Source organism: Rhinoraja longicauda, chromosome 1, assembly GCF_053455715.1.
Source record: "Rhinoraja longicauda isolate Sanriku21f chromosome 1, sRhiLon1.1, whole genome shotgun sequence".
In the NCBI taxonomy this organism is placed as follows: Eukaryota; Metazoa; Chordata; class Chondrichthyes; order Rajiformes; family Arhynchobatidae; genus Rhinoraja; species Rhinoraja longicauda.
The window spans coordinates 68254320-68275935 of NC_135953.1; the positions used below are offsets into that span (position 1 = coordinate 68254320).

Below are 21616 nucleotides of genomic sequence, written 5' to 3' on the forward strand. Positions count from 1 at the left end.
ACAACATTGGGTACTCTCCAGTCCTCTGGGACCTCGCCTGTTGCTAGAGAGGATACAAAGTTCCATAGGTTCATAACTTCATAAATCATAGGAGCAGAATTGGGTCATTTGGTCCATCGAGTCTACTCCTCCATTAAATTATGGCTAACCTATCTCCCTCTCAACCCTATTCTCCTGCTTTCTCCCCATAACCTTTGCCACCCCTACTAATCAAGAATCGGTCAATCTCTGGTTTAAAACTCCCCAATTACTTGGTCACCACAGCCGTCTGTGGCAATAAATTCCACAGATTCACCACCCTGTGACTAAAGAAATTCCTCCTCATCTCTTTTCTAAAGGTACATCATTTTTTTCCTGAAATTGTGCTCTCTGGTCCTTGACTCTCCCATTAATGGAAACATCCTCCCCCATCCAATCTATCCAGGCCATTCATTATTTGGTAAATTTCAATGAGGTCCCCTCTCATCTTTGGGAGTACAGGCCCAATGCCATCAAATGTTCATCATATGATAACCCAATCATCCCTGGAATCATTCTCGTAAACCTCCTCTGGACCCTCTCAATGCCAGCACATCCCTTCTCAGATATGGGGCCCAAAACTGCTCGCAGCTCATCGTAAAGACCCCTTCAATCTCCTCTCTTACCTCTCTCAATACCTGGGATAAATCCCATAGGGTCCTTGGAATTTATCCACTTTAATGCTCTTCAAGAGCACCACCTCGATTTCAAATTGGCCTAGCTTACTGGTATGCCCTTCACTGAGCTCACTATCTTCCATGCTGGAGCTGGATGATTAGCCATGATCATATTGAATGGCGGTGCAGGCTCGAAGGGCCGAATGGCCTACTCCTGCACCTATTTTCTATGTTTCTATGTTTCTATGTTTCTATGTACTTCGCCTTGGTGAATATAGATGCAAAGTACTAATTTAGTACCTCACCCACATCCTCGGACTCAAAACAAAATTCCCTGCTTTATCATTCCTTCTCTCCAGAGATGCTGCCTGTCCCACTGAGTTCCTCCAGCATTTTGTCTGTCCGTGCTACATCAGACTGGTTCTACTTTCTCCTTGGTTACTCTCATGTTTTTAATGTACGTATATAAAGCCTTGGGATTTTCTCAAATCTGATTTGCCATTTTGACATTTCATGGTCCCTTTTGGCCCTTCTGATTGCCTGCTTGAATTAATTACTGCTTGCTTTATATTCATCAAATGTTCAGGCTGATTCAGCTTCCTAACCTGTACATATGCGTCCTTTTTCATTTGGACAAAATTTAGAATTTCTCTGGTCACCCAAGGTTCACTTACTATGCTATATTTATCTCTCCTCATTATTGCAAAATGCCAATCCCGAACTCTGATCAGCTGGTATGTCTGAAGTGGACATACCCAATAAGAGCTGTTCCCAATTTATGCTCCTGCCTAATAATGTTGCATTCTGTCTTACCCCAATTTAGTAATTTCTGAAGGTCCAGACTGATTCTCATTCTTAAAACATATCATTGTAATAATTATTCCCAAAATGCTTTTCCATTGAAACACCGGCCACCTGGCCGGGCTAGTTTCCCAACACGAGGTCCAGTATGGCCTTTCCCCAAGGTGAACTACTTACATACTTTTTAAGAAACCCTCATGAATACACCTGACAAATTCTGCCCCATCTCTAAGCCTTTTGCACTAAGGGGATCCCAGTTAATATTATGGAAGTTAAACTCACTCACTATAACAACCCTGTTACTTTTACATCTGTCCATAATCTGCCAACATATGTTCCTCTGTTTCTTGCTGCCTATTGAGAACCCTATTAAGAGTCCCATTAGAGTGATTACACTTTTCTTATTTTTGAGCTCCAGAATTGTCTCCAGCATTTTCTCCAGAATTAGTAAATGGCCTCAATTGGAAAATTCTGAGCAGTGTTCTACATAATGCAATCATCTTGAAAGACAATTAATTTTAGTATTCAGTATTGGAAAAATATTTGATGAAATGGATGAAGGGCTTTTAATGAAGTCAATGGCCAAAAAAATCCAACATAGTAAAAGTTTTGCTGTCCATATATTTTCCTCCATTAACTTCAACGATTTTGTAAATTTAATTTTTATAATAACTCTTATGTTATGGGAGTAGTTGGTATGTTATGGGAGTAGTTGGCAAGAACATTGTTTAAGTTCCAGACACAAAAGCGCTCAAGAAAGCAAACTGCCCTCTAGCACCACTCTATCCCATGGCCATGGCCAATTTTAATGCTGAAAAACAGCACTATGGAAATGAAATGTTTTTAACCTGCAATACAACAGAACTCAAATAATTTTGGTTCTCCTATCCCCCAACTTTTTCAATAGCACCAGAACTACACCTCTGGCATGAAACTCACCCCAATGATGGCAGAATTGGTACATTGCCTGCTTTTAACCTTCCAGCATGTTTTTCAATTTCACCTTATCTGCAAAATAGTAATCATTACCGCTTTTGCTTGTTTTCCCTGAAACCATGCCATTGAAAATATATTTTTTGTCAGGCTAGTCCCGCGGTACTCTGCAGTCTCACTGCTTACCCCATTAATTTAACTGCTCACATTTAACACTGAACTTGCACCTTCAACTACATAGAAATATGGCAATTGCTTAGTTCATGTCAAAGCTGAAACAGAAGGCCTTACACCTGGGAATATAAAAATGCTTTTTAATAAGGATTGCATACCAAGATCATGATCATCAGAACACGTTTAAAAACAGCATCTTGCTACTACCTCCAGGTTGTACATTGTGGACTTTGAAGGTGCTATCAAATATGTGAGTTGCTTCATTTTATTTTGTAGTTGGTGCATACTGCAATCATAGTTTACCAGTCTTACATGATTCGGCACCACATATTTCACTTGGGCAGCTTACAGCCCAGCGGTATGAACATTAACTTCTCTAACTTTAGATAGCTCCTTAGTCCCTCTCTTCCCCTTCCCAGTTCTCCCACTGTCTTCCTGTCTCCACCTATATCCTTTCTTTGTCCCGCCCTCCTGACATCAGTCTGAGGAAGGGTTTCGACCCAAAACGTCACCCATTCCTTCTCTTCTGAGATGCTGCCTGACCCGCTGAGTTACTCCAGCATTTTGTGATATCTTCGAGTCTTACATGATTGTTTACTTAGGATGGAGAATTGATCAAACAGATTGCGTCTGACCTGAATAAAATCAAGTTTCTTGAGTGTTGGAGATGCACATCCAGATCTGTGAAGAATACTTCATTAAATGTATGACATGCCGTTCAGATGATAGAAAGGTTTTGGAGACTCAGAAAATAAATACATTGTCAAATATCCACTTTCTAGCCTCATCATAAAACTCCTTTACTTTCATAACTCTACTGTTAAATTTCAGGTCAATGATGGCGGCAGGATATTGACTGTGGAAATTTAGCAATGGAAACGTAAAAAATCCGTACAGACAGCACCCGTAGTCGGGATCAAACCGAGGTCCTTGGCGTAGTAAGCGCTGTATGAGCAGCAACTCTACCTTTGCGCCACCATGTCGGGTCCAAATCCATTACTCCCTGAAGGTGGCAACACGAGTAGATAGAGTGGTAAAGTGGTATAGTATTTTTTGCTTCCATAGGTCAGGTTATTAAGTACAAGAGTCAGGAAGTCATGATGCAGCTTTTTGGTCTTTGGTTGGCTGTGTGGAGTAATGCATGCAGTTCTGGTCGTCTCATTACAGGAAGTATGTGGAGGCTTTGGAAAGGAGGTTTACCATAATGATGCCTTGATTAGGAGGTATTAGCTACAGGGAGAGGTAGGACAGACTTAGATTGTTTTCTTTGGAATTCCAGAGGGTGTGAGGAGACCTGATAGAAGTATAAGAGGCATCAAAGGATAGTCAGTCAGAACCTTTTTCCCAGGATAGGAAAATAGGTGAGGGGATAGGAGATGAGCAGAGCAAGTATTTTAATATGCACAGAAGGCAGCATGTGCCTGGAACACATTGCTGGAGATGGGGGGTGAGGGAGATAAGATAGTGGCAGTTAAGACACTTTTAGATAGGCATATGGATATGCAGGAAATGAAGGGATACGGACTATAAGTAGGCAAAGAGGAGTTTGTCCTGGCCTCATGTTCGGCACAAACATTGTTCTTGTGCCATACTGCTCCATGTTCTATTATCTTGCTGACTCTTTTTTTAAAATAAATAGTGCTTTTGGAAATTACGAAGGGATTAAAAGTACCATTAGTACGAAGGGATTAAAAGTACCATTAGTACGAAGGGATTAAAAGTACCATTAGCAAATTTGCAGATGATACTAAACTGGGGGGTAGTGTGAATTGTGAGGAAGATGCAATAAGGCTGCAGGGTGACTTGGACAGGTTGTGTGAGTGGGCGGATACATGGCAGATGCAGTTTAATGTAGATAAGTGTGAGGTTATTCACTTTGGAAGTAAGAATAGAAAGGCAGATTATTATCTGAATGGTGTCAAGTTAGGAGGAGGGGGAGTTCAACGAGATCTGGGTGTCCTAGTGCATCAGTCAATGAAAGGAAGCATGCAGGTACAGCAGGCAGTGAAGAAAGCCAATGGAATGTTGGCCTTCATAACAAGAGGAGTTGAGTATAGGAGCAAAGAGGTCCTTCTACAGTTGTACCGGGCCCTGGTGAGACCGCACCTGGAGTACTGTGTGCAGTTTTGGTCTCCAAATTTGAGGAAGGATATTCTTGCTATGGAGGGCGTGCAGCGTAGGTTCACTAGGTTAATTCCCGGAATGGCGGGACTGTCGTATGTTGAAAGGCTGGAGCGATTGGGCTTGTATACACTGGAATTTAGAAGGATGAGGGGGATCTTATTGAAACATATAAGATAATTAGGGGATTGGACACATTAGAGGCAGGAAACATGTTCCCAATGTTGGGGGAGTCCAGAACAAGGGGCCACAGTTTAAGAATAAGGGGTAGGCCATTTAGAACGGAGATGAGGAAGAACTTTTTCAGTCAGAGAGTGGTGAAGGTGTGGAATTCTCTGCCTCAGAAGGCAGTGGAGGCCAGTTCGTTGGATGCTTTCAAGAGAGAGCTGGATAGAGCTCTTAAGGATAGCGGAGTGAGGGGGTATGGGGAGAAGGCAGGAACGGGGTACTGATTGAGAGTGATCAGCCATGATCGCATTGAATGGCGGTGCTGGCTCGAAGGGCTGAATGGCCTACTCCTGCACCTATTGTCTATTGACATGGTTTCTTATTGGTCATTCTTCACTCTAGAAATATCACGCTTGAATCCTCAAAATTATTTTTGCACAAAGTGCAAGGGATAATGTCACTCCCATCACTCCCCGCCCCCCTCCCTCCACCCCCCCTCCACCCCCAATACCACCGCGAGGACCAAGGTTTCACAGAGCATCAACTGTTGGGCACCCTCACGACAATGCGATCCTCCCAGGATTGTGCTAATCTAATTCAGCAGTCAAGCAATAACTGAAACATCATCCCTCAGGAGGCCGCCTCAACTATCACATTATATAGAGTGAAGATAGACACAAAAACTGGAATAACTCAGCGGGTCAGACAGCACCTCTGGAGAAAAGGAATTGGCGATGTTTCAGGTTGGGTCTGAAGAAGGCCCTTAATGGTTTAAACCAACATCTGCATTTCCTTCCTACACATTATATAGAGTCTTTGCATTCACCACCACGAGCATTTTGTCCAAGCCCTTATCTCCAGACCCAGCAAACTCAATGATCCTCTCAGATCCAGGTTTTAACATTCCAATCTACTGAAACCCCAAATCTGCGACCTCCTGAAGCACAGGTCCTAATCTTCTGATGGATATAGTGTGTGGTGTGGTCTGTCCATCCCCTGGACTGCAGTGCATCATCCAGAAGGCTCAAACTCTGGGAAGAGAGACTAGAGAAATCTCCGGAAGACATGGAAGACATGAAAGTCGTATGGAAGGTGATGAAAACAAGTTCAGTGGGCAGGATAGGGAGGAAGAGGGAAAGGACTGTTAGATTAAATTGCATTTACTTTAATGCATTGACATGACGGGCAAGGCGGATTAACTCAGGGCGTGGCGAGATACATGCTACCAGGACATTGTAGCCATTACGGAAACTTGGCTAAGAGAGGAACATGACTGACAGCTTAATGCTCCAGTGTACAGGTGCTACAGGTGAGATAGAGGCAGGAGTAAAACAAGAGGGAGTATTGCTTTACTGATTAAGAAGAACATCATGGAAGTAGTAGCCACATCACTGATGGTTCATCCAGTGAGGCTCGATGGGTGGAGCGGAGAGAAGTAAAGGGGATGATCACCTACTATAGGCCCGCAAATAGTTAACAGGAATTAGAAGAGCAAATATACCAGGAGATTGCAGGCAGCTGCAAGACTAATAGTGTTATCATAGTTGGGGATTGTAACATTCCCAATATAGACTGGGACCTCCACCGTGTCCAGGGCTGAGACGGGGAGGAATTTTTCAAATGTGTTCAGAAAAGTTTGCACAGGCAACATGTAGAAGGGAGAGAGCAAATCTTGATACTCTTATGAAATTTAGAAGGGCAAGTGACTGAAGTATCAGTGCACGGCCTTTTGGGATCACCTTGGTGAAGGTGTGGAATTCTCTGCTTCAGAAGGCAGTGGAGGCCAGTTCGTTGGATGCTTTCAAGAGAGAGCTGGATAGAGCTCTTAAGGATAGCGGAGTGAGGGGGTATGGGGAGAAGGCAGGAATGGGGTACTGATTGAGAGTGATCAGCCATGATCGCATTGAATGGCGGTGCTGGCTCGAAGGGCTGAATGGCCTACTCCTGCACCTATTGTTTATTGTCTATTGTCTATTGACCATATTTCTATTAGTTTTTAAATAATTAGGGATAATGACAGGGCAGGCCCCCAAGTTAAAATAAAAATTGGGGCAATGCCTACTTTAATGGTATTAGACAGGAATTTGCTAAAGTTGATTGGAGTAGGTTGTTTGTGGGCAAAGCGACATCAGAAAAGTGGAATGCATTTTAAAATGTGATGACGACAGTTCAAGGCATGCATGTTCCTGAACGAGTGAAAGGCAAGGCAGATGGGCATAAGGAAGCCTGGATGACAAGAGAAATCGAGGCTCTAGTCAGGAAAAAGGAGAGTACCTGGGCCAGGTATTGGCAGTTGGGATCAAGTGTATTCCTGGAATGGCTTTGGGGTCTGAGAAACATACTAAAGAATGAAATAAGGAGGCAACAAGAGGGCAGGACATATATTTGGCAGATAATATCAAGGAGAATCCAAAGAGATTTTATGTATATTAAGGGAAATAGGGTAACTAGAGAGAACAGCCTGTGTTACAGTCAAGGAGGTGCTGGATGTCTTAAGTATATTAAAGGAAATAAATCTCCCAGGCCTGATCAGTTACAACACTTTTAAAGGGCTGCAAGAAAATGTCTGGGACTGTTGACCAGTGTGCCTAACATCATAAGTTACTGGAGAGGATTCTGAGGGGTAAGATATATATGCATTTGGTTAGGCAGGGGGTGATTAGGGATCGTCAGCATGGTTTTGAACATGGGAGATTGTGTCTTATGAATTGGATTGAGATTTTTGAAGATGTAACTGAAAAGGTTGACGAGAAAAAAGCTGTTTACATTGCCCACATGGATTTCAACAAGGCCTTTTTGAAGGTCCTGCATGGTAGACTGCTCTGTTAGGTTAGATGCATGGGATCCAGGGAGAGCTAGCTAACTGGATAGAGAATTGACTTCATGGAAGGAAGCAGAGGGTGATGGTGGAGGTTTGTTTTTCGTGGAGGCTTGTGACTAAAGTTCTCCAATCTAGGCAATAGCTTAATAAATTCCCACTGCATTCTCACCAGCAGAGCCATATCTTTCTTAAAGAGTGGCGATAAGAACTGAACAGTCTTTTCAGGTGAGGCAGACGTTCACCTGCACCTCCTCCAACCTCACCCATTGTATCCGCTGTTCCAGATGTCAACTTCTCTACATTGGTGAAACCATCGCAGTCTCGGCGATCGTTTCGCTCAACACCTTCGCTCAGTCCGCCTTAAACAACCTGATCTCCCGGTGGCTCAGCACTTCAACTCCTCCTCCCACTCCAAGTCTGACCTTTCTGCAATGGGCCTCCTCCATTGTCATAGTGAGGCCCACCGCAAATTGGAGGAACAGCGTCTCATATTTCGCTTGGGCAGCTTACACCCCAGCGGTATGAACATTGATTTCTCTAACTTCAGATAGTTCCTCTGCCTTCTCTTTCCCCTCACCCTTCCCAGTTCTCCCACTGTCTTCCTGTCCCCTACATCCTATCTTTGTCCCGCCCCCTCCCCTGACATCAGTCTGAAAAAGGGTCTCGACCCAAAATGTCACCCATTCCTTCTCTCCTGAGATGCCTGACCCGCTGAGTTACTCCAGCATTTTGTGATACAGTGTTCCAATTGGAGTCTAAGCAACATTTTGTAAAGTTGAAACATAGATTCCAACGTTTATACTCTATGCCTTAAGGCAAGCATGTCAAATGCCGTTTTCACCACCTTATCTACCCATATTACCACTTTCAGGGAACTATCGACTTAAGTCCCAAGGTCCCTCTGTTCATCGACATTCTTTAGTGCCTTACCATTTATTGTATATGTCCTAGTCCTTCCCCTATTTCACTTCTAAAATGCATCATTTTGCACTCGGGATTAATTCCATCTTCCAAAAGTCCAAATATCCCTATGATTCATACCATTCGGTAGACCATGAGAAAAGTAACTATTAATCTGTTGTAATAGATAAATGATGGTCAGGATACCAAAATATCTGATTTTTCTAATGATGCCATGTGATCCATGGACGCAAGAAATCAGTTTATTTTGTCATCTGAAAGACAACATTTCTGATTGTTCTGCATTTGCTGAAAACCACACAAAAGAATCATCCTAGATTATATGCGAGCATCTGGAATTGGACTGGACCAGTTACTTAACTCCAAATTTAGTGTTCTATGATTGAACCAAGGCTGACATCCAGGGATCTAAGAATGATGCTGTAATAAATAAAAGCCAAACTTCTTCATTTGGTCTCCTAATTATATACAAAAAAAATGTCATACCTTGCTAGCGTGCTCTTTCCTGATCCAGGCAGACCCCTCATCAAAAACAACAGCTTAGGCGTAACCAATGACTTTCTGTGTGCAAGCTGTGGAAACTGATGCTCATAAGTCTGCAGCTGTGGTACGCCATATGGATTTAAACACGGTTTTGACGGCAAAGTATTGGAACAAGGACTTGTAACTGAATGAAGTGGATCAGTACTGGATAAAGCTCCAGCACGTCTCCATGTTGAAGCATCAGCAGGTCTTGGTTTCACAGGACTCATTGCCACAGGTGTGATAAAGGTTTTTGCCATGTTCATCGGCTGGAACTCAGGAGCCCACGGATTCCATGAGACTGAAGACATGGTTGGAGTATTTGTAAAATGTACACTGCTTGAATACTGAGGATAACTTGTTTCCTTACTGTTCGTTAATTTTGGGAGCTTTTCACCACTGCAGTCTTTCCCGACATCAAACCAATAAGGAAAACATGTTGTATTTTGTTGCATATTTTTTGAAACATTCTCTTTATTTTCTAAGGACTTCTTTGCGAGAGAACTGTTTTTTCGTAGCAATTCATTTGTTCCTTTAAATACTTGACATTCTCCAAATAATTTGTAGTTTTCTGAAGGTGATTTCTCTTTTTTTGATCCAAACCATATTTCATTTGCATCAGCACCAGAAAATCTCCTTACTGCTTCATCAGAAATATCACTGTTTTTCAAATATTCAGCTTGGTGGTTCACTGCATTTGGAAGCTCATCATACGTTGGATCAAAATGCTCTGATCCACTATACTTCTTTGAGCCAATTGCACCAAGATTCATAGAAATGGCTCCTGACAGACTATGACTTTCACTTTGGCTTGTCCATACATCTGTGGCCTCTGTGCTTATATTAGTTGGAAATGCAACCATCGCAGTTGCATGCTCAATGGGGGTATTCTTGCTGCTGGCCCTTTCAATAGCTTCAGAAGAGAACTTGCTAAGTTCCGATTGAACTTCTAACCTTTTCTCTATGTTGGTTTCACTATTAAAATGATGGCTCAAATGTTCTTCACAATCTTTTGAATTCAATGTACATGACAAGTGCCCAAGTGATTCGCCATCATTTGGATCTGTTTGCTGCTGATGGGACACATTGTTCAAAGTAGAGTTCAAATTTGCTTGTGTTAGCTGAGGTAATTGGTTACCAACATAGAGACTGGGAAACTGGTTAATAGGAGAGTTATATTGGTTCATAAATGGCTGATACTGTGGAAATGACATGCTTTGTTCATAATATGTATTCATACTGTATTTCTCCAGTTCTTTTTCGATTGAGGAATCCAATCGTTCATCCCATCCAGATACTTCAATACTTTCAGATGCAGCAATTGAATTACGTCCATAGTCTTCTGTGACTACCTCATCGCCATTATCTTGATCACTTAGGGGAGCTGCCACACATTCAAACCCAGAAGAGCTAGATGATGACACTCCTTTAGCAGCATCAGATAGTACCAGCAAAGAATCCATTGCATCATCAGCTGGACAAAGAGAGAACAAATATTCGTGTTGAGGACAATCATATCAGGAAATTTTCTGCAACTACTTTATGAGATAACATAAACATTTATACCACCAGGTTGGTCTGTTGACGTTGGCCCAGATTTTATTGAGTGGGACCAATTGCAGCATGCATTGCAGACTAACTTATTAACAAGTGAGAGTGAGGCCCAGCGCAAATTGGAGGAATAGCATCTCATATTTCGCTTGGGCAGTTTAAACCCCAGCGGTATGAACATTGACTTCTCTAACTTCAGACTGTTCCTCTTTCCCTCTTTATCCCCTTCCCAGTTCTCCCACTAGTCTTCCTGTCTCCTACCACATCCTTTCTTTGTACCGCCCCCTCCCCTGACATCAGTTTGAAGAAGGGTCTCGACCGAAACATCACCCATTCCTTCTCGCTGAGTTACTCGAGCATTTTTTGTCTACCTTCAACTTATCAACAGATATCTTACAAGTACATTAAGGGGGTAACTAGAGAGATAATAGGGGCCCCTGAGAAATCGAAGTAGCCTTCAATGCAAGGTGCCGCACGGGATGAGCAAGGTCTCCAGGGAATATTTGTCCTGTTATTAATGTGGAGAAAGGCACATATACTGGGGAACTTGGGAAAGGAAAAGGAAATATCTTGAGAATGGTCCATATTATGTCTGAGGAGATGCTGGATGTACTAAGGTGTATGAAGATAGATTTTTTTTTAAATATCAAAAAATACTTTATTCAAGTAATAAATATTAACAAAACATCGTCTTTTCAAAAACCCCATCCGACATTTCCGGAGGTTACACATTCAATGCAGATATTCATTTCCAAATTTACACAGAAATTTACACAGAATCCCTTATTTGGAGGGTCTCCACCACACCCTGCCCCCCATGTCCAGCAGCGGGAGGACCCTAGACCCTAGAGCTTCAGTGCGTCCCTCAGCACATACACCTGCAGTCTGCAGCGGGCCAGTCGGCAACATTCCCCGACGAACAGCTCTTTCCGCTGGGAGGTCAACAAAGATCGGGCAGACCAAAGAGCGTCTTTCACCGAGTTGATGACCTTCCAGCAGCACTCGATGTCAGTCTCCGAATGCGCCCCTGGGAACAGTCCTTAGATCAGAGTCCTCTGTGACGGAGCTGCTCGGAATAAATCGTGACAGGGACCCCTGCAAACCTCTCCAGACCCTCTTTGCAAATCCACACTCTGTAAAGAGGTGGGCCACCGTCTCCTCTCCATAGCAGCCGTCCCGAGGGCAGCGTGTGCTGGTAGTGAGGTTCCGGCGGTGCAGGAAGGATCTGACTGGGATGGCTCTCCTCACCGCCAGCCAAGCCAGGTCTTGGTGCTTGTTGGTGAGTTATGTCGATGAGGCATTTTGCCAGACAAGCTGGGCAGTCTGCTCTGAGAACCACACCACAGGATCCATGGAGTCATTGCCCTGCAGTGCCCGCAGGATGTTCCGTGCTGACCACTGCCCGATGGACTTGTGGTCAAAGGTGTTGGTCCGGAAGAACCTTTCCACGAGCGACAGATGGTGTGACAATGTCCAGCTGACTGGCACATTGCATGGCATCTATGCCAGGCCCATCCTTCGCAACACCGGGGACAGGTAGAACCTCAGCAGGTAGTGGCCCTTGGTGCCCATGTGCACCAAGGGCCACTACCTGCTGAGGTTCTGATGCAGCCACACACGAAGGTGGCCATCAGGATGAGGGCGACGTTGGGCACACTTTTACCCCCTTTGTCTGCCGACTTGTGCATTGTGGCTCGTTGCACCCGGTCCATCGTCGACCCCCAGATGAAGCGGAAGATGGCCCGGGTGATCCCCGTGGCGCAGGAGTTAGGGACGGGCCACACTTGTGCCAAGTACAGCAGCCCTGAGAGCACCTCGCACCTGATGACCAGATTTTTCCCTGTGAAGGAGAGGGAGCGCTGCTTCCACAGCTCCAGCTTCCTCCGCTTGTACCCGTTCCAGCCAATTCTCATCACTTGCCTCAGCCTTCACGAACCAGATGCCCAGCACCTTCAAGAAGTCAGGCTTGATGGTGAAGGGGTGGAAGATCGGTCGGGTCAGTTGCCAAAGAGCATGGCCTCGCTCTTCCTGCGGTTTACCCTGGCCCCCGTGGCCGACTCAAACTGGTCGCAGACGCTGATCAGTCTGCGGACCGACCCTGGATCCGAGCAGAAGACGGCGACATCGTCCATGTACAGGGATAGGGCCTGTACAGGGTCTTGTCCTGAATGCCCCCACTGCCTGGCAATGTCACTCCTCTTATGCTCGCATCCTTCCTGATGGATTCGGCAAAGGGCTCAATACAACAGATGAACAAGACAGGGGAGAGAGGGCAACCCTGCCTGACTCCAGACCTGACGGGGAAGCTGTCTGATTCCCACCCATTGATGTGGACTGCACTACAGATATCGGTGTAGAGCAGTTGGATCCACTTCTTGATTCCCTCCCCAAAGCCCACTTTGGAGAGCACGTCCCTCATGTACGTGTGCGATATCCTGTCGAAGGCCTTCTCCTGGTCCAAGCTGACCAGTCAGGCATTGATCCGTCTGTCCTGCACGTAGGCAATGGTATCTCTCAGCAGCACCAGGCTGTCTGAGATTTTCCTGCCAGGTACAGCACAGGTTTGGTCCGGGTGGATCACCTGTCCCAGAGCAGACTTGACCCGGTTGGCCATGGCCTTAGACAGGATCTTGTAGTCTACATTCAACAATGTGATGGGTCTCCAATTCCTTATATCATTCATCTCCCCCTTCTGCTTGTAGATGAGGGTGATGCTGCCCTTCCTCATAGAGTCTGACATGCTGCCGGCTAGAAGTATGTGGTTGTACACTTCCAGCAGGTCCGGGCCCACCCAGTCCCACAGAGCCCAATACAATTCTGCCAGTAAGCCGTCGCTTCCGGTAGTTTTACTCGAGTCAAAGGAACGGATGGAGCCAGTCAGCTCCTCCAGGGTCAGTGGTTGGTCCAGACTCTCCCACTTGCTGTCATCCAAGACTTCCGTGATGGAAGACAGGAAGTTCTGGGAGGCGGTGCTGTCTGTGGTCTTTATGTCGTACAAATCCTTATAAAAGGATCTGCAGATCCTCAACATGTCAGTCTGCAAGGATGTTACCGAGCCGTCCTCCTCCCTAAGGCTTTCGATCACAGAGCTCCCCCTGTGAACCTTATGGAAGAAGAAACGTGAGCACGTCTCATCCTGCTCAACATGGCGGACCCTGGACCGGAAGATGATCTTGGAGGATTCAGAGGTAAAGAGCCGAGCTTGCCGGCCCTTCAACTCTCTCAGTTCCTCCCTCACATCCACCCCTCTCTTCTGCAGGAGCAGTTGCTGCAAATCTGTCTGGAGTTGACACAATTCCCTCTTACCCTGTCTTGCTCTCTGAACACCTTTGGAGACGAAGAACTTCTTGATGTTCTCCTTTGTTGCCTCCCACCAGAGTGTCGGGGAGTCAAAGAGGGGCCTCAGTTCTCCAACATGCGTAGTCCCTCTTTAGCTCCTCAACGTTCTCCGGGGTCAACAGCTCCACATTTAACTTCCACGTCCCTCTGCCCGCCTTCCGGTCCTCCTGTAGGTGACAGGTGGCCTGAAGGAGGCAGTGGTCAGAGAAGAACACCGGCGCGAGGTCGGTGTGTCTGACCGTGACGGCCCTCGATGTGAAGAGGAAGTCTATCCGGGACTGGGCTGAACCGTTCGGTCCTGACCAGGTGAACCGTGGCTGGGCTCCGCCTGCAGGGTCGCTGAAGGCGTCGCGCAGCTTTGCATCTTTGACCGTCTCCACCAGTCTGTGGTTGGCACTGCCGGATCGTCCAGCCGCATCGATGATGCAGTTGAAGTCACCGGCCAGAACGAGCGGTCTAGACGTGGCCAGCAGCGGTGGGAGCTGCTGGAGGACGGCCAACTGCTCGCTCCGCATGGGTGAGGCATACACATTAATCAGCCGGAGCGGAGAACCACGGTACATTACATCCACCACCAGCTTAAGGTATGAAGATAGATAAATCTCCTGGGCCTGATCAGACACTGTGGGAGCTAGTGAAAAAACTGGAGGAACCCTGACTGTGAATTCTGAATCATCGTTAGACATAGATGAGGTGTCAGACGACTGGAGGGTGGGGCTAATGTTGTGCCTCTGTTTAAGGAGGACTGCTGGGAAAAGCCAGGGAATTATAGACCAGTGAGCCTAAAATATGCATAGGTAAGATACTGGAGAGGATTCTGAGGGACAAACATACATAGAAACAAGATATATAAACATTTGGATAGAGGGAGGCTGATGAGGAATAGTCAACACTAGACCAGGTGTTGGGCCCAAACCTCTCCTGCATTGGTGCAGCACCCTCTCTTCCCCCCCTCCCCTCTCCCCCTGTCCCCCTCCTCCCCTCTCCACACCTCCCCCCTCCCTCCCCTACCCCCACTCCATCCCCCTCAACCCCCCCTTATCCTCCCCCCTCCCTCCCTAGGAGGTAGATTTAAACTTTAAAATGTGAATAACCCCCTGTCATACTATCCATTGAGCTGGGCAGGGAATCCTTCTTTAAGTACTGGAGACTTAATGTGTCAATCCTATCAGATGAAAAGGTTGTCAAAGAACTAAAACTAAACTTAAAGGAATATTTTCAAATAAATGACAATGGCGAGGTCTCACCATCGACATTATGGGAGGGAGGAAAAGCAGTCATGAGAGGGAAAATAATAGAGATAACTTCCAGATTGAAAAAAACCCGAATGGAAAGGCAAGGAAAGCTAGAAAGTAAAATCAGAGAGTTGGAGTTAGAACATAAAAGAACAAGAAACAACTCTATTCTCGTCGAATTAAAAAAAATGAGACAAGAGTTAGACGAACTTTTAACATATAAAGCAGAAGGAGCTCTTCGTTTTATAAATCAAAGATATTATGAGATGGGTAACAGAGCAAGCCGGTTACTGGCATTCCAACTGCGAAAAGCTCAAACAAATAGAATAGTTACAAAAATAAGACATCCCACTTCCAATTTTATTATGGCTAAGCCAAAAGAGATAGCAAAGGCCTTTGCAGAATATTATAAAAACTTATACAGTGACTCAGAATCTAATCTCACTGAGACCAAAACACAAGAATTTTTCAAAAAACTACATTTACCAGCATTAAAGGTAGAAGAAGCATCTGAAATGATAAAACCAATTTCGTCACAAGAAATAGCCGATACTATAAAAACCCTTAAAAGTAACAAATCCCCAGGTACAGATGGCTTCTCAGGGGAGTATTATAAATGTTTTGCAGAAGACATAACACCAGAATTATGTAAAGTTTTTAATTATGCGCTATCAACAGGAAACCGCCCAGATACTTGGTCAGAAGCCATAATTTCCGTATTACATAAGGAGGGCAAAGATCCGACTTCATGTGAGGGATATAGACCGGTCAGCTTGCTCTGTAATGATTTAAAAATATTAACAAGCATACTAGCACAGAGAATGCAACAACATATAACTAAATTAATCAAGCCAGATCAAACGGGGTTTATCCCGGGGAGACAGGGGGCTAACAATATCAGGAGAACACTAAATCTTATATCATGTGCTAAAAATAATCCCAGACCTACCATGCTGCTTAGCCTAGATGCACAAAAAGCGTTTGACCGTGTGAAATGGAACTTTTTATATCAAACATTGAAGGTTTTTGGGTTTCACTCAACGTTTATAGACTGGGTAAGAATTGTTTATAAAAATCCCAAATCACGGATCAGAATTAATGGCTGCTGCTCAGACTTCTTCTACCTCAAAAGAGGAGTCAGGCAAGGAGATTGCCTGAGCCCGCTACTGTTTGCTGCAAGTATTGAACCGTTAGCAGAGTCAATAAGACAAAATAAAAATATTAAAGGAATAAAAGATGAAGGGGGCATAGAACACAAGACGTCATTATTTGCGGACGATTTATTAACATACATAGTGGAGCCCTCCACGTCTATACCAGCTCTACTAGATAACCTAAAAGAATATGGTGAAATATCAGGATATTTGACAAATGAAGCCAAATCAATAGCAATGATGCTCTCAGGAGATTGTCCAGTGGAACTTAAAGAAAAAGTCCATTTTAAATGGACCAAAAAAGGGTTTAGATACCTTGGTATAATTATCACTTCGAATACAGCACAGCTATTTGAAGCTAATTATGGGAAACTGATATCGGAGATAAAGGATGATTTGGCTGGATGGGAGATTTTACCGTTGACTCTGGTGGGAAGAGTAGAAACAGTCAGAATGAATATATTGCCAAGACTGTTGTTTTTGTTCCAATCGTTGCCTATTATGATCTTGGGAGCTTTTCTAAAAAAACTGGATAAAATTATATCGAAATTCTTATGGCAAAGTAAAAAAGCAAGAATTAAATACAAGACGCTTCTTAGCAAAAAAGAAAAGGGGGGGTTGAACTTGCCGAATTTAAGAAATTATTATTGGGCAACGCAACTCAGAGCCTTAATCATGTGGACTACTAAAGAGAAAGATTCAATGTGGGTGGAGATGGAGCAAAACGCTTGTAAAAATCTGCCTTTAGAATCACTCCCATTTTTAAACGAGAAGGCCCTGAAGAGGCTCAGGATGGGCAACGAGTGGTAAGAAAGAAGCTGAAGCTGTCAAATTCGGTAAGCAGGGCTACTAGAATAGCAAAAAACCCAGACTTTGTACCATCTACCATGGACTCAGGATTTGACAGATGGGCTGACAAAGGGCTAATATACATAGATCAAATGTTTCAGGGACAAACAATGAAAATATTCACACAACTTCAAAAAGAATTCAATTTACCTGCTCATGACTTTTACAAATTCTTACAGCTAAGAGATTACCTACAGAAACATCAGGAATGGGAGAACATCTGCAAGACTCCATCTAAATTAGAGGAAGTGTTGTGGGGGTTCTCGGAAGACAAGTCAAAAAAAGGGATTATATCAAAAATTTATGAAGCACTACAACATGAATCCAAAGAGAACAACTTACATATCAAAGAAAAATGGGAACTGGAAGCGAATATCATAATATCAGAAGAAGGGTGGGAGGAATCATTTAAAGAGGGACATAAACTAACTAAGAGCCCAACATGGAGGGAATTTGACTGGAAAGTTAAAATGCGTTACTTTTATACTCCATTCATTACATCGAAATATAGTAATACAACTGATTTATGTTGGAGGGAGTGTGGAGAAGTTGGGGACTCCACTCATATATTCTGGGATTGCCCAAAAATACAGGATTTCTGGAAGAATATTCAAAAGGAAATTAAACAGATTATGGGCATTAACTTCCCTCTGGAACCAGCACTTTACATTTTGGGTATAATTCCTGACAGTATGACAGATAAGAGTTCGAAACATTTACTGACAATCCTGCTGCTGATAGCAAAGAAGACGATAACAACTTCGTGGTTGAAACCACAGCCTCCAAGCATAATGCAATGGAGAGATAGGGTAAAAAATGTGTATATAATGGAAAAAATCACAGCAAGGTTACAGTTGACAACAGACATGTTTGATAAAAGATGGTCATTATTAATACAGGCAATGCCGGGACTCGAGTCTCTTCCGTTTTTGGGAACTTAAAGTAAGGGTATTTACATTCAATATGCATCTCCTATGTTTGTTTAGTTTGTGTTTGTATGTATGTAAAAAAAAAAATAATAAAAATAAAGTAAAAAAAATAAAAAAATGTGAATAACTTTTAAAATATAACACCGATTTCAATGAAACTTCTTCCATTAGCACCAAAGGGACGACGGTGAGTAAGGTGAGCCTAAAATTGTTGCGCTATCGTGTACCGTTTTGGCTGTAGTTCAGGAACAAACAAACGTTTTAGTATATAGATGGTTTTGTATGGAAATTCTGTCACAATTTTGATTGAGTTTTTTGATGAAGTGACCAAGAAGGTTGACAAAGGCAAGACCTTAGATGCTGTTTATATGGACTTCAGCAAGGCATTTGATAAGGTTCTGCATGGTAGGGTCCTTTGGAAGGTTAGATTACAGGGGATGTGGAGGCTCTGGTGAAGGTGCAGATGAGGTTTGCTACCTAGAATTAGCTAAAGTGCAGGTGTAAGCCATTCGGCCCGTCGAGCCAGAACTGCCATTCAAATTGATCATGGCTGATCATCTAAACTCAGTACTCCATTCCTGCTGTTTCCAAATATCCCTTGATTCCTTTAGCCCTAAGAGTTAAATCTAACTCTCTCTTGAAAACATCCAGTTAATTGGCTTCCATTGCCTTCTGTGGCAAAGAGTTCCACAGATTCACAACACTCTGGGTGGAAAAGTTTTTACTTATCTCGGTCCTAAATGGCCTAACCCTTATTCTTAAACTGTGACCCCTGGTTCTGGACTCCTCCAACATCAGCAACATTTTTCCTGCATCTAGCCTGTCCAATCCTTTAAGAATTTTATATGTTTCAACAAGATCCCCTCTCATCCTTCTAAATTCCAGTGAATACAAGCCCAGTCGACCCATTCTTTCATCATATGTCAGTCCCGCCATGCCGGGAATTAACCTGGTGAACCTATGCTGCACTCCCTCAATAGCAATAATGTCCTTCCTCAAATTAGGAGACCAAAATTGCACACAATACTCCAAGTACGGTCTCACAACTGCAGTAGGACCTCCTTGCTCCTAAACTCAAATCCTCTCGCAATGAAAGCCAACATGCCATTAGCTTTCTTCACTGCTTGCTATACCTGCATGCTTACTTTCAGTGACTGATGTACAAGCACATCCAGGTCTCGTTGCACCTCCCCTTTTCCTAATCTGACACCATTCAGATAATAATCTACCTTCCTGTTCTTGCCAGCAAAGTGGAGAACCTCACATTTATCCATGTCAGATTGCATCTGCCATGCAAATGCCTACTCACCCAACCTATCCAAATCACCCTGCAGCCTCACAGCATCCTCGTCGCAGGTCACACTGTCACCCAGCTTTGTGTCAGCTGCAAACTTGGAGATGTCACATTCAATTTCCTCGTCTAAATCGTTAATATATATTGTAAATAACTGGGGTCCCAGCACCGAGCCTTCTGGCACCCCACTAGTCACTGCCTGCCATTCTGAAAAGGATCTGTGAATTCCTACTCTTTTGCTTCCTGTCTGCCAACCAGTTCGCTATGTCAATACCCTACCCCCAATACCCATGTGCTCTAATTTTGCACACTAATCTCTTGTGTGGGACCTTGTCAAAGGCTTTTTGAAAGACCAGATGCACCACATCCCACTGGCTCTCCCCTATCCATTCTACTTGTTACATCCTCAAAAATTCCAGAAGATTAGTCAAGCATGAATTTCCCTTCATAAATCCATGATGACTTTGACCAATCCTGTCACTGCTTTCCAAATGCGCTGCTATAACAACTTTAACAATCGACTCAAGCATCTTCCCCACTACTGATGTAAGGCTAACTGGTCTATAATTCCCCGTTTTCTCTCTCCCTCCTTTCTTAAAAAGTGGGGTTACATTGGCTACCCTCCATCCACATGAACTGATCCAGTCGAGAGAACATTGGAAAATGATCACCAATGCATCCATGATTTCTAGGGCGACATCCTTGAGTACTCTGAGATGCAGACCATCAGGCCCTGGAGATTTATCTGCCTTCAGTCCCAACAGTTTACCTAACACAATTTCCTGACTAATGTGGATTCCCTTCATTTTCTCCCTCTCACTAGATCCTCGGTCCCCTAATATTTACGGGTTTTTCAACTTTTAAAATTAGAACGTGTACATCACATCATGTCCATTAAAAAATCTTACTATTAACTTTCCTATGCATGTTTCATAGAAAATACTCAGCCACTGTGTTCGCCATTGCTTTCAGAATGATCTAGATTACCGAGATTTGCTTTCGAAAGATGTTGTCAATAAATACTATTAACGTTCCAAAAGAGAAAAACAGAACAGGGAGCTGGCATAGGGAAACCAATGCAATGTCAATGACCCAGTGGCAATTTGTGACAGGCAGTGGCCGATTGTGGGGGATCCAAGTCAGGACCAAGAGCGAAGGCCAGGCCTGCATCCGCGCTCACCCCTCCATTACCTTTAAAGTCACACTCGGACAGCATCACATACACCACGCTCGGGTCCAGATGAGAAAACATCTCCATCAGCCGGTCCAGCAGCTCTTCCTTGTTCATCCCCGGTCCCACGGCACCGGCAGCGACGGCCAGCGAACTCGAGGCCGAGGCCCAAGAAGGAACCGGGCCCCGATCAGCCGGATCCATCTCCGAGGTGCTGGTGGCGGTGGCGGTGGCGGGCGGGGGAGCACATCCAGGTGGTCGAGCAGTGGACGCGGCGCTGCTCTTTTTCTTTTTCGGCATTGTTGTTGTTGATGTTACTATATCCAATGGCACTATTGGCTCTCCCTCAGCCGAGCCCCGGTCCAGGGAACGGCATCAGCTCGAGGCCGAGGCAGGGGGCGGGGTCAGTGACGTCGCGTGGAAACCGCAGAGGGTGGGGCCAGGGCGGGTCACGTGCCCGGGTTGGCGGTTGGCCAAACTCAGCTCACGCCCCGCGGTAATATTGACTTCTCTAATTTCACATCACCCGGCTTTGCTTTCCCTCTCTCTCCGTCCCTCTCCCACCCTAGTTCTCCGACTAGTTTCACTGTCCTCCTTATTAACTTTACTGATTGTATTCCTTGTCACCTTCCCCTCAGCTAACAATGATCCATTCTACATTTCCTTTGCAGCGTCTGCTTTGATTTGTCGTTTTCACACCTTGCCCTTCTTTATCTCTAGACTCCCTCTTCCCTGACTCTCAGTCTGAAGAAGGGTCTTGACCCGAAACATCACCCATCCCTGCTCTCCACAGATGCTGCCTGTCCCGCTGAATTACCCCAGCATTTTGTGACTATCTTTGGTTGGCCAAACGCAGTTGCTGAGTGGGCGTGGGCATGGGCATGCCCAGCACCGGGCAACCACAGCAGATGACCGATCTGGGCTCCCTCAAACTAACCAGGTGGATGGAGGCAACGATTCAGAGCCTCATTGAAAAACAAATGAAACAGCCCCCCAAC

General features: G+C 44.6%; 1 protein-coding gene across 1 annotated transcript in view; it reads right to left on the reverse strand.

Moving 5' to 3' along the window:
- Window positions 1-20996, reverse strand: part of n4bp2 (NEDD4 binding protein 2) — a 66574-nt gene extending 45578 nt beyond the window's left edge. Inside the window, exons 1-2 of the mRNA XM_078399634.1 lie at window positions 20639-20996; window positions 9061-10570 (exon numbers count right to left, since the gene is read on the reverse strand). Of these exons, the coding sequence (XP_078255760.1) occupies window positions 9061-10570; window positions 20639-20918 (1790 nt within the window). The 5' untranslated portion in view covers window positions 20919-20996. The remainder of the gene's footprint in view (window positions 1-9060; window positions 10571-20638) is intronic.
- Window positions 20997-21616: the final 620 nt, after the last annotated feature.